Source organism: Monodon monoceros, unplaced genomic scaffold (genome assembly GCF_005190385.1).
Source record: "Monodon monoceros isolate NGI ecotype Baffin Bay Population unplaced genomic scaffold, NGI_Narwhal_1 Super_Scaffold_21, whole genome shotgun sequence".
Taxonomy (NCBI): Eukaryota; Metazoa; Chordata; class Mammalia; order Artiodactyla; family Monodontidae; genus Monodon; species Monodon monoceros.
In genome coordinates this window covers 35,430,591-35,442,865 of record NW_021703778.1, presented here as the reverse complement: position 1 = coordinate 35,442,865, position 12,275 = coordinate 35,430,591, and the positions used below count along the sequence as shown (strand labels likewise).

At 41.2% G+C, this 12,275-nt stretch overlaps 1 protein-coding gene across 1 annotated transcript in view; it reads right to left on the bottom strand.

Annotated features, from left to right (window-relative positions):
• HDGFL3 (HDGF like 3) overlaps nt 1–11,527 on the bottom strand; it is a 74,892-nt gene extending 63,365 nt beyond the window's left edge. The window contains exon 1 of the mRNA XM_029236965.1: nt 10,857–11,527. Coding sequence (XP_029092798.1) covers nt 10,857–10,940 — 84 coding nt within the window. The 5' untranslated portion in view covers nt 10,941–11,527. The remainder of the gene's footprint in view (nt 1–10,856) is intronic.
• Nucleotides 11,528–12,275: the final 748 nt, after the last annotated feature.

Here is a 12,275-nt window from a genome sequence, read left to right as displayed (position 1 = left end):
ATGAGCAGTGTTGAGGACCTAACGAAATTAATCCTGGAGCAGCCCCAGTCTGCATGCCTTTGTGATTATGTCTAGTTGGTCTCAGCAGGAGTTTGTAGGGTGAATGCATGAAAGTGTGCATGGGGTGAGAGCAGTTCAAGTAATCATGTAGGTCTAATCTGGATAAGGAAGGAGTGAAGCCAGGAGGTAGCTGGGATACCCAGAGAAAACGGAGAGGTCACAGTAGTTGGATTTTACAATATTGAATGAGAAGCAATTTTAGTGGCGCAAAGGAGGGGTCTTCAATCACCATCATCTCTATTTCACTTCAACAAACTTCTCTAACCGCCCGCTCTTGCTGAGCTGCCCTACTTCTGTAATTTGCTTTTATGACTATTAAAAACAAGGGACACATTTGTTCTGGGTTACCTATCCCTTGTAGTTAAATAAATATTTGCCCCAGACAAGGAGCTTATTAAAAATGAACAATGGAGACCATCAAATTTCATAACTCTATCAAAGGCTCTGTCCTTCACCCGCCACCCCACCTAGCACAAGACAGGGCCAGTGAACAACAGCAGTGACAAAAAGCTGAGCGGAAAATCACCAGAGTTCTTGAATACCTGACTTAACACAAAGATTAACCTAACCCTTTTGTTTCCAGATACTTCCACTTAGTATAGTGGGGCTATTTTCCAATAGAAGTGTACTTATTTTGTGTGAGTCAGTCAGCCAGATGTGAGATATAAAACTGTGCTTACTATAACTTTTCAGAAATATATCTTTTTCAGAAATTGAAGAGTGTCTTACTATCATCAATATTAGATTGTCTCTTCTAAGATTGCTGTTATCTAAATAGTAGCAAGGAAATCTTTTTGATTGGACAAAAGTGATTGTAAAGAAGATACAGAACCATTAGAAATGTGGTAGTCCCATGACTTTACATCCACCTCAGAGGGTACCACAAACCTACCCCACCTATAGGTTTTCTGGACTTAACAAAAGCCCATATCAATCCCAGTCATAGATAGCCTGATACCTCCACAGTCTAGTCTCACAAACCCAAGAAAACCCCAGAACCTCAATATTATCAACCAGGGAACACTAGATAGTCAGTGTTTATCACTAACTAGTTAGCAAATGTATGAAGCTTATTACCCTCAACAAGCCGTATGTATGAAACTATAATTAGCTTCATAGAGAAAGCTAAGAAAGTAGTAGGTATATTTGCAGTTCAAAGAATAGAAGGAAAATGAGAGTAGAAATATTTGATCTGTATACCTTTGGAGATCAAGTAAAACAATGGCCAGGGTGGTTAAGTGTCCTAACATAACTTTCATTTCTTATGTTCATGTGACCTCCATGTAGGACTATGGCTACAGCAGAATAAAAAGCTCAGGACTATTAACTCATCTCAAAAATCCAACTACTGTTCTATATAAACATATATAACTCACATAGGTTAATTTTCCTTTGGCCTAACAGACCAGACCAGTACTTTTCAAACTACAGGTAGTGAAATTGATTTTGTGGGTTACAACCTGATTTTATACAAAATGAAATATAAAAACATCAGGATGCATCACATATAGTATGATGTGGTGAAAATCTTTTTCTAGTGTGTGTGTATGAAATTAATATTTATTTCTTATTGTCAGTTACAGTCAAAAAAAGTCTGAAAGCCACTAGACTAGACTGCAACAGAATCAATCAGCAACCATGACTCATTTCCAAGGTCTAAATACTTTTTCAAAATTATTGACTTAATCCTCATGTAGCAGTCCAGTGAAGGAGATAAGAACAGTTATGCCTTGTTTGAAAATAGCTGGTCTCATTTTGAAAGTCAAACAGAAGTCTTGAGGGAATTAATTTTCAATCCATTTAACATATGCTAACTCCAAAAAAAAAATGAACTGAGAATTCATAACACTGCTCCCTCTAAATATGCATTTCCTCCAAAATTAAAGATATCATTAGTACAAAAGTCTACTTCAGTGACAAAAAGGAAGAAGAGCTCTAAAGGCATGGGGTTTATTTTTTGACATTTTTCCCTACATAAAAGTTTTTCAATCTCTGTGAAACTTTTTATATTTGCTAACCACTACTGAACCTAAATGAACCCATCACTTACAACAACTCTCATCTTAAACATATTTTGATAGAAACTAAGAAGTTACTAATATGTTAGTAAGAATTATCCAGTCTACTTTTGGAGAGCCTTCGAGACTCTATAATCAGGCTTAGGGAATCCACTCAGAGCTTGAGTTTCAGTGATCAAGTGGGAGGAGTAGTTGATTCATAGGCACCATTTAACTGCCAACGAAGTCCAGCTTAGTTTGCCCCCAAATCCTGAAGCTATGTGGACCCTCTAGAGATGGCTCATCACACTCAGAAATCTGGAGGGGCAATATTAATGGGAAGTCCCTACAACTCCCAGAGCCTAAAGCCAACTCACTATTATAAAGTCACAAGGAAACTGCTGAAAGACACACTTGCCAAACCACAAAAACATTTACTGAGACTTTACTAGGTCTGGTGTTTCTAGGAGGTTAATTATTAGGTACTTAATTAGCAAACACTTTCTTCATGTATATTTTCACATTTGATTACTAGGAAAAAGGGTGAGACTAAGAATTATCACTCTCCCTGTTTTACAAAGAGGTTGTAATAAAAAAAAGATGCCCAAACCTAACAAACCAAGAGAGTGGTAGAATGAGGTGCTTATCTTTTAACTCCTGGTCTAGTTGTCTTTCCCGACATGGCAGGAAGTCTTGCTCAGAAATCTGGAGGATGTCACTCTAAATGTCTGAGCTCACCAATCATTGGATTATTTCACTCTTTTTAACCTCTAGGTGGCTCTCTGTGACCCTACAGATGGTACTTACCTGACTAACTACAGCAAATTCTTATCAAGTAAGAAGATATAGTAGAAAAATTCAATTACTACCTCCATTTTAATCAGCTGAAAGGAGATTATATATACAAATGGCAGTGATATACAGTACATAGGAAAATGCTGTTACAGAGATTGAGAATGCAGTAAACTGGCAAGAAGTTACACAGGCTAGTAGTAGTAGTTCTTATGATTTAGCTTCTAGGCTCTACTGAACCAGTAACTCTCATAACTACCCTACCTGATGTTCAAAGTAGATGTGTTCTCTCACACATAAAGGTTTTAGAACTTACACTAAGTCAACATCATGCTACTCATTCAGAATTGATTTTAACAGGCCTCTGCTTTCTTTAAATGCACAGCTAATACTTATTTTTATATTGCCCTGTGTCAAAGGTCTTTCAAAGAGATATAGACTAAAGATAATATAATAAATGTTACAATAGTAAGTGTTCTCTGACTGAAGATTTCCAACTTCACAGAAACTTGTAGCCCTACAAACACACATATATGTATGTTCTTTTTACATACTGCCAAATGCTTCTTTAGTCCTTTACCTAATCTGATATCACATTTCTTATGTTCTTGTGGCATTCTTAATAGTCTGGGATTAAGACAATTAAGTTGTCTTTAGGTGAATTTCTTAAGCTAAGTCTTGGTTCTCTTATGGGGATATCTACCTCATAGTAGTGTTATTATATATACTCATTCTAACTTGATAATCAAGACACATATACATTATTGATAGAATGTCATATGTGATACATATATTCTGCCTAACTTGTAACCAAAGAAATTAATTCAATTAAATATTTGTGCTTATTAAATTGAGAAAGATTTTTAAACATTTGAATCATCTACTTTTAATGAATATGTGAGAAAACAAGTATTCTCTTATTCTGGTAGTGGGTAAGATAAGATAGTTAAATCTTTGTAATACAAAGCTTTAAAACATGCACATGCCCCTTGACTCAGAAATATAATTTCCAGAGACTTGTCCTAAGGAAATAACAATTAAGCCAAAAGAATGTTTCTCAGAGTATTCTTTCATAGTATAAAACTGGAAATAAAATGTCTTATAATAGCAAGTAGTTATAATTTATAAAAATAGGTCCACGCCATAAATTACCAGATGGCTATTACAAATAATGTTATAAAAACATATTCATTGCCACTGAAAGTCTTCTAAAGATACAGTGTTTAGTGGGGAAAAAAGGTTGCAAAACTGTATATACATTACAAAAATTATGTACCTAAACATATAGGTGCATATTCATGATGCTTGTAATTATGTCTAGGGATGTTAATCTTTCTACAGTGAACATTATTACTTGTGTAATAACTGTAACTCTGTTACACAGCTGAAATTAATATATAACATGAAGGTCAGTCCATTCTCTTTTAAATAAGCATAGTTTAAATAGTTTACAGTATGAGCAAATTGTTTTCAGTGCAAGGAACACTACTGACTGTTAAGGATCCTATATAGTCAGTACTTCTATTCTGTGGTGAAGGAGCAATTAAAAAAAATTCTAATTAGTTACAGACATTTTAATAAAATAGATTAAAGGTGAATTATTAGAAAATTAAAATTAAAAGGCATACAAACCTCAATTTTAAATCAGATTCACAAACAAAAAGTTACTCTATCAAATTGCTAAAAAAGTTTCTAAACTCTTGCTCTCAATTTCTATATCTATCTTGTCACTGACAGGTAACAGTCCACAGACCATGCTTTCAGTACTGCTTGAAATGATTAAGAAATCTTTTTGCAGTGGACTAACAACCGTATTAAGTGGACTATATTTTGATCAGACATCTGGAGGCTCTTCTGCAATAGAAGATATTTCTCTAATAAACAGGAATATTTGGGCTCTTGCTCTACTATACTTATTAGTCTATAATGTTTTTCTAATGCTAATAGACATTTTCAACAGTCATATATCATTTTAAACCATCATTTTCCAAAAGAATCAAACACAAACTCATATAGTGGAATTAAGAGAATTAATATTCTTCAAATCATGGGGCAACAAGTAGTCATTAGGGCATTCCAAAGGGGATATGCCACATACACAGATGCACCTGGCTGATGGAAAATGTAAATGTTGGTATGGAGTTGAAGTTGCTTGTTTGCTCCCAGGGTTAAGCTGAAGAAAATGAGAAAGTTTGCCAGTCTCAAACTGGCAATGTGAATATAGTCTCTTGGGCAAAGGCTGAGTGAGCCTGTGCCACTCTACCTGAGGAATGAACCAATGATGCATTTCTGTGGACTCGGGACAAAGTAATAAAGATTATAAACATCTTACTTTATGTCGAGATTAAAAAGCATTTAAGTGTCAACTGATTCTCTGAAAATATGTAGCCTGGTCTGCAGAAATAAAGGTTCACAGTCTAGCAGTTTACTGTCAAAGGCAAAAAAAAAAATGGAAAGTACTATGGATCAGAAACTGAGGATTCCCAACCAGTATTTACATTAACAGAGGATAGGGAAACACTTTATTCAATTACAATGTTTTTAAATTGCTGCAAGTTTAATCTGTTGGTAGAAAAACGAAAAAATACACCTAGTACAGTGCCTTACATACGGTAGGTACTCAATAAAAGTTCAATAAGAGTTCAGATCTTTGAACTGTCATAGAGGGGTAAGTCAAATGCTTTATTCTTAAGTTTTAACAAGTGAGAGGTGGAGAGCTAGATCAAAAATATGATGAGCAATGAATGATTTAGCATGAAAGGAATAGAAAGACTCTAGTAGAGTTAAGCAAAAGACAGAGGCAGAATCCAGAACTACAAAGAAGCCTCAAGAGAAAGCTGTGAAGTAGTAAATGAAGCTTCTAAAATAGTCAAAGGAAGATGCAACTTTGTAGGACTGAAGCCTTAACGGAAAAAATTTCTCACTGAAAGCTAAGAATGGTGAAATTGAATCCATGAAGAAACTTGGAGTATTAGATTCTTCTTTTTCCCCACCTCACACAAAGTGTGTGTTTTTAAAATTGAGGCATTATATACACAAATTGAGGCATTATATACATAATAGTGTATAAATCCCCATGTGCAAGCCTAATAAATTTTTACATACGTACAAACCCACATCAAGATACAGAACATTTCCAGTGCCTCCTACCAGTCAGTAACCCCACCACCACCTCCACCTACCACAAACTGGTCACCATTGATCAGCTTTGCCTGTTTTTGAACATCATGGGATCATACAGAATGTACTGTCTTGTGTCTGGCTTTTTTTTCACTCAACCTTATATTTTTGAGATTCATCCATATTTTTGTGGGCATCAGTAGTCTGCCCCTTTTTACTGCTGGGTAGTACTCCACTATACAAACATACTACAAATTTGCTTATCCATTCTCGTGTGGATGGACATCTGGGTTGTTTCAGTCTTCTGCTATTATGGATAAAGCCGCCATGTATGAGCATTACTGTACAAGTCTTTTGGTGGACATAAACACCCATTCTCTTGGGTATATGCCTAGAACAGACTGCCAAGTCACAAGGCAGGCGTGTGTTTAACTACAGTAGATCAGGCCAGTTTTCTAAGGTGGTTATATCGATTTACTCTCCTATTAACGATGCTTGAGAGTTCTCATATAAAGTTATATTTTAAAAAGCTCTTTAACTGAAACACAAGGGCTTTAAGACTTTTTGGTTTTTGTATTGTTTTTTGTTTTTCCATTTTTTAGAGTAGGGGTAACATAAGCAGAGTGCTTACACCTCGAGGGATACACAAGATGATTTTAGGGGGTCTGAGAAGAAAATAGTACAACTTCTATCTTAGTTTCTTATTCTTTCACCTAAAAAGTAAATTTTACTAATATCCAATACATCAATTAACACTAGTGTGCTTATTTACATAATTATATTTATTCACTTTAGGCATACTGTGACTTATTGCCATTTGTGTGTGCCTGGTTGAGTAGAATTATGGAACATCTACTTCTAACAGAATTCTCGCTAAATGAACAAGTGGCTAAAGGAGTCCTACAAAGATGACACTAATAATGTAAGCACAAGCAAACAAGGAAATGGCCAAGCTGACAGTTCTATTCTATAATATCTCTTTAAAAGATAAAAACTGACTATCTAGTCAGATCTCACAAGAAGGAGGCAAAAAAATTCCAAAAATTAGTACTTTTTAAAATATAAACTTAATCTAGTACTATTAATGACATTTTGCCAATAAGAATTTTAAAACATAAAATATCATCTATATCATCTGTCATCCCTATTAGTTTTTTTGTATTTATCTTATAATATATATAATAGTACAAAGTACATGTAGATGTAATTTTAAAGTAAATTTACACATATCGGAGATGCATGCTCTATTTTTCTTTTTTCTTTACCAACAAGGTACACAATCAAAAGCCTTCAGAGGGACTTCCCTGGTGGTTCAGTGGTAAAGAATCCACCTTCCAATGTAGGGGACTCGGGTTCGATCCCTGGTCAGGGAACTAAGATCCCACATGCCATGGGGCAACTAGGCCTGCGCACACGCCACAACTGGAGAGAAGAACTAGAGAGAAGCCCGCATGCCACAGTGAAAGATCCTGCATGCCGCAACTAAGACCCTATGCAGCCAAAAATAAAAAATAAATATTTTTTAAAAATTAAAAAAAAAAAGGCTTCGAGACTCTTGTTTTAGCATAAGTATTTTTTAGTATTAAGCTAGTTAATCCTTAGGCATAAATGAACTTCTAATTTTTAAAGTCATATACAGCAAGTATACTCCATTAGAAACAGCCAGTTGCTATTTAATGTTAAAATAATATATCTGAAAAGGGAGGAGGACAAGAATCAACTGGGAAGAGGCATAAAGGAACTTTCTTGGGTACTGGTACTGTTCTGTCCCAGTAGGGGCTAGCATTACACCAGTGTATACATTTGTCAACTCACTGAATGGTACATTTAAGGTAAGTGTGTTTCAGTCTATGTAAATTTTACCTCAAAAGGAAAAAAAAGAATCTATTAAAAATATTGACCTCTAGTTAATGAAATACATTCTGGAGTGTCTAGGAGTAAATTATCTGCAACTTACTTTGAAATGCATTAAAAAAAGATGGACTGCTGTATGGATAGAGGGATGGATATGTGAACAAATAGGTGACATAGCTAGTATAACAAAATGTTAAGTGCAGAATCTAGGTGGTAGATATATGGCTGTTCACTATACAATTTTTTAAATTCTCTATATGTTTGAAATTTTTCATGATAAAATGCTGGACAAATAACAAATCTACGTAATAGCTGAAAATTTTAAATAGTATAGTGATACAGGGGAAAAATTAGAAATTCAAAAAGCAAAAAGCATTCAAGTACTGCTGCTTAGTGCTTTTACATACACTAAATCTGTGAGGTGAGAATTATCCCTATTTTACAGACTAGTAAACTGAAACTTAGATTACAGAACACACCCTGGGCACAGAGTGTGAAGCTCAGCCAAAAGCTGAAACCAACCGGATCAAATTTACTAGATGTCTGAATCCTCTAGGCTCACATTCCTCACAAGGGGATTCCTAGGACCAAAACAAATGTCTTCTCTACAGCAGAGAAGTCACTTCTCCATGCCACGTGGACCAGCTCTGACCCTCAGAAAGCTCCTCCCCATAGCCTGAAGAAATGTTTCCTCCATGTTCTCCCTCCTATGTTTCATTCCTTATGGCCATATACTGATAGAATCCCAACATGGCTGGCCTCCGTATCAAGGGATAATATTTGAAATTTAAATAAGTAGGATTCCCCCCCCATACTTGATAATATCATCATCTACAAAGCTATAGCTAGGTGTAAAGTGGGGATACTATCTCACAGAATTGGGATGAAAATAAAACGAGAACACTGACACATTCAACTGTAACAAAGAGTAGGGACTCAAATATCTTTCTTCTTTTTCTAACCTTTACCTTTCTTTGGAAATTACAACATGCCACTCACTATAAAATATTTTTTAAAAATTAGAGAGACTTAGGTCCTTCCCTTGAGGAGCTCGCGTTAAATGTGAACAGACACACATTTTTTTCCCTGTATTTACTGTATCTTATCTAACAATGTAATTGATTTTATTTCCTCATTTTATTTTTCATTTTGCCTTGGTTTGGAACTATAACTCCTAGGAATTTTATGTACAATTAAATACACAACTATGACTACTTCTGCAGCACTTTTTTGTTTCAAAATTACTACAGGTGGCCAACATATGCAAGCAACATGTTAATGAAATTTTAAGTCTATTTTCTTTTTGACCCTCAGGAGATGTTTTTCAGAGGTAAGATTAAAGAAAGCCATTGTGTTACAAGAAAATGACCAACTGGTGATGCTAACTTTTAATTCACTTTTAACTATGTATAAACATATGTGCCCTATAGCTGTTTATTTCTTACTTGACGAATATACTCAAGGGGTTCCCTAAAGGACTCCTAAAGTAACAAATCTTGCCCCAAAACATTACGGCACTGTAGTAGGAAAAATAACCCATTATTCCACCATGAAAACTTTGCCTTATTTAAGGAAAACCTACAGTTCAGATGTGGACAAAAGTTATTTGCACAGCCTCACGAAATCTGAATAAGACTGTTTTTTCCCCTTGAAATCTGAGGTTGTTAGTGTTGGAAGGAATCCTAGAGATGATCATTTTACAGTTGCAGAAACGGATATTCAGACAGTTGAGATGATTAGCCCATAACAGAGCCCAGACCAGATGCCAGGGTCCCCCAGTTCCTGACCCAGTGTTCTTTCCATTTTACAATCATGACAAACTAAAAACAAAAAAAGTGATTATGTCCATCCATTACTTCAACTTCACTAAATTTCAGTCTGGTCACCCATGATGTCACTTCCTTTTGTGAATGGGTGTATTTGGGGGAGGGGGGAATCTCAGTACCTTCACTTGCATATAATACAACATATTTAGAGCCTGCACTCATATTTATGCCACTATTTCCCATGTCTACTTCTATTCCTCAAGTTTACTAACATAATCTTCAACATGCTTTGACCCTCCTTTTCACTGTTTCTTATTTCAAGCAATTAACTGCCAACTGTTATAAAATAAAAGTAAAAGGGATTTATTTTAAGACACAAAGCACACATGTTAGCAAAGGACCTAATAAAATTTAATGTTATGTATTACACGCAGATGCTTTCTAGAGAAAGAGCCCAGCGAAAACCCTGCTACACAGAAAGAGAGCGCTATTGTGGACTGTTGTGGGAGGCCGAGGATAAGGTCTGGGATCTGACCTAAAACAAACATGGAGGTGAAAAGGCACGAGAAGCTTACAGGACACACCAGCCACTGCCAAGCTGCAAGCTCCCGGCTATTTGGTGTCGGTTTAAAAGAACCATGGGCACCAAGGATGCACGTACCCCAGGACAAGGATAGGGCTGGCGGGGCACCCGGAATCGCGCTCAGGGAAAACTCAACAAGTCTGGATGGCGAAGGATGCAACGAGAGACGGATGAATGACTGCCAAGAGGCTCCTGCTGGCTCTGAATGACCACTACCCCTTTCCAGGATTTGCGCCGCGGGCACCCGCCGGCTCTCCGACAGCCATTTGCACTACGCTCCCCTACGTACCCCGACGTTCGCCCGGGACCGCGGTGTCTACCAACGACCCTGCCCGGAGCGATGGCTCCACTCCAGGCCCGCTTCCCGGCGGCGCGGGCTCCCGGTCACCACCGGCTTTCCGGGAGGAAGGCAGCGGCGGGCCTGCCGGGGCCGGAGCCGCCTTCGAAAGTGGGCGGAAGGATGGCGGCCCTCGCGGGGTGCGGGCGCGGCCCGAAACCCTCGCCTCCGGCGCGGCCCCGTCCTCCCTGCGCAGCGCCGCCCGCGCCCTCAGCCCCGGCCGCAGTCGGCCGCTCGCGGCGGGCTCCGCGCTCCGGGCTGAGGCGATGGGGAAAGGGGGCGGGCGCGCCATCATGAAGGGGAAAATGGTGGGCGGGCGGGCCCGCGCGCGCGGCCGCCGTACTCACCCGGGCCGGCCAGTGCGGATAGCCCTTCATCTTGGCGAAGACCAGGTCGCCCGCCTTGTACTCGCGGGGCCGCGGACGCGCCATCCCGGCCGCTCCCCTTCCTGGTCGTCCTTGGGCGCCGCGAAGATGCCGGGAGGCCGCCCCCCCGCGCGCCAACAGACTGCGCCGCGCTCCCCGCGGGCCTCGAGCCGGGCGGGCGGGCGGACGAGCGGCCGCTCCGACGAAGGGAAGCGGCGAGGCGGCAGCTGGGGCGAGGGGTGGGCGGGGGGCGCAGCAGGCCCGGCAAATCACCGCCCGGCAGCGGGGGAGGGGAGCCCCCGGCCGCTCGGCTCTCCCCGCGCTGAGGTTCCCCGCTGCCGCCGCCGCGCGCTGCTCACAGGCGCCGCGTCGCCTGCCTCATGCCGCCGCCGCCGCCGGCGGCCTCTTTCCCGGGCTCCCGGGCGCGGCGCGAGCACCGGGCCTCGCGCCTCCTCCGAATTCCTCCTCGGGCAGCGACCGCAAACACGATCTTATTATTGTTCTCGCGCGCGCTCAACATCCCCCCCACCACCACCACTTCCCGCTCCCCACCCCTCCCCTCCAGGGCCGGCCGGTTAATTCCTAGGTACACGGCCGGCTTTCGCGCAGAAACCGAGCGCGCCAGCCAGGCTGCTCGGCGGGCGGGCGGTGGGTGCGTCTTCCCCCAGCACCGAAGCCCGCGCCGGGCGGGCGGGAGCGCCTACTCCAGAGGCCGCCCGCCGCCCGCTCTCTTTTGTTCTTGGCCCGGAGCTGCCAGCCGCAGCCCAGCCAATCACCACCTGGCCGCCCCCCTCCCCACCCGTCCGCGCCACATCGGGGGCGCTCCCACCGGCGTCCCCAGTCCCACGGCCACCTCCTGCTGACTGGTCTCCCTCCCGGCTCCCCGCCGCGGGCCGCTTCTGCGAGTGCTCTCGGGTGAGTGGGGCACAAAGGCGCTCCAGGCCGGGGGCCGGCCGCGCGAGGGGACCCGCTACCCAGAGCATCAGGCTGCTGGAAAGAGCACCGCTCTGTAGTCAGCGACCTTGTTGGGGTCTCACCCTAGGCCTGCCCTTCACAATGAGGTGTGACCCACCCAGGGCAAGCTGACCGGAGTCACCGGAGGTTATCTCATTTGCCAAGCGGGACATCGGGATTCGAACACGGATCTCCATAACTCCAAAGTCCGGAAGCGGTTATGCTTTTCCATGCGTGGGCCTTATAGGCCTGTAGTTTTGTGAAAGGGACTTATTCTGGCAGGTCACTCGTTTCCAGTCCTGGCAACATTTTGGACAAAGTTTTTTTGAATCTGCCCAATGAATGCTGCCTCTCGCATCATTCTGAAGCTCATCTTTAAGAAATCAGCTGACGCAGCTCCTGAGCGTAACGGACTTTCTGTGGTCCTCATCTTGTCTCCTTGTTTGT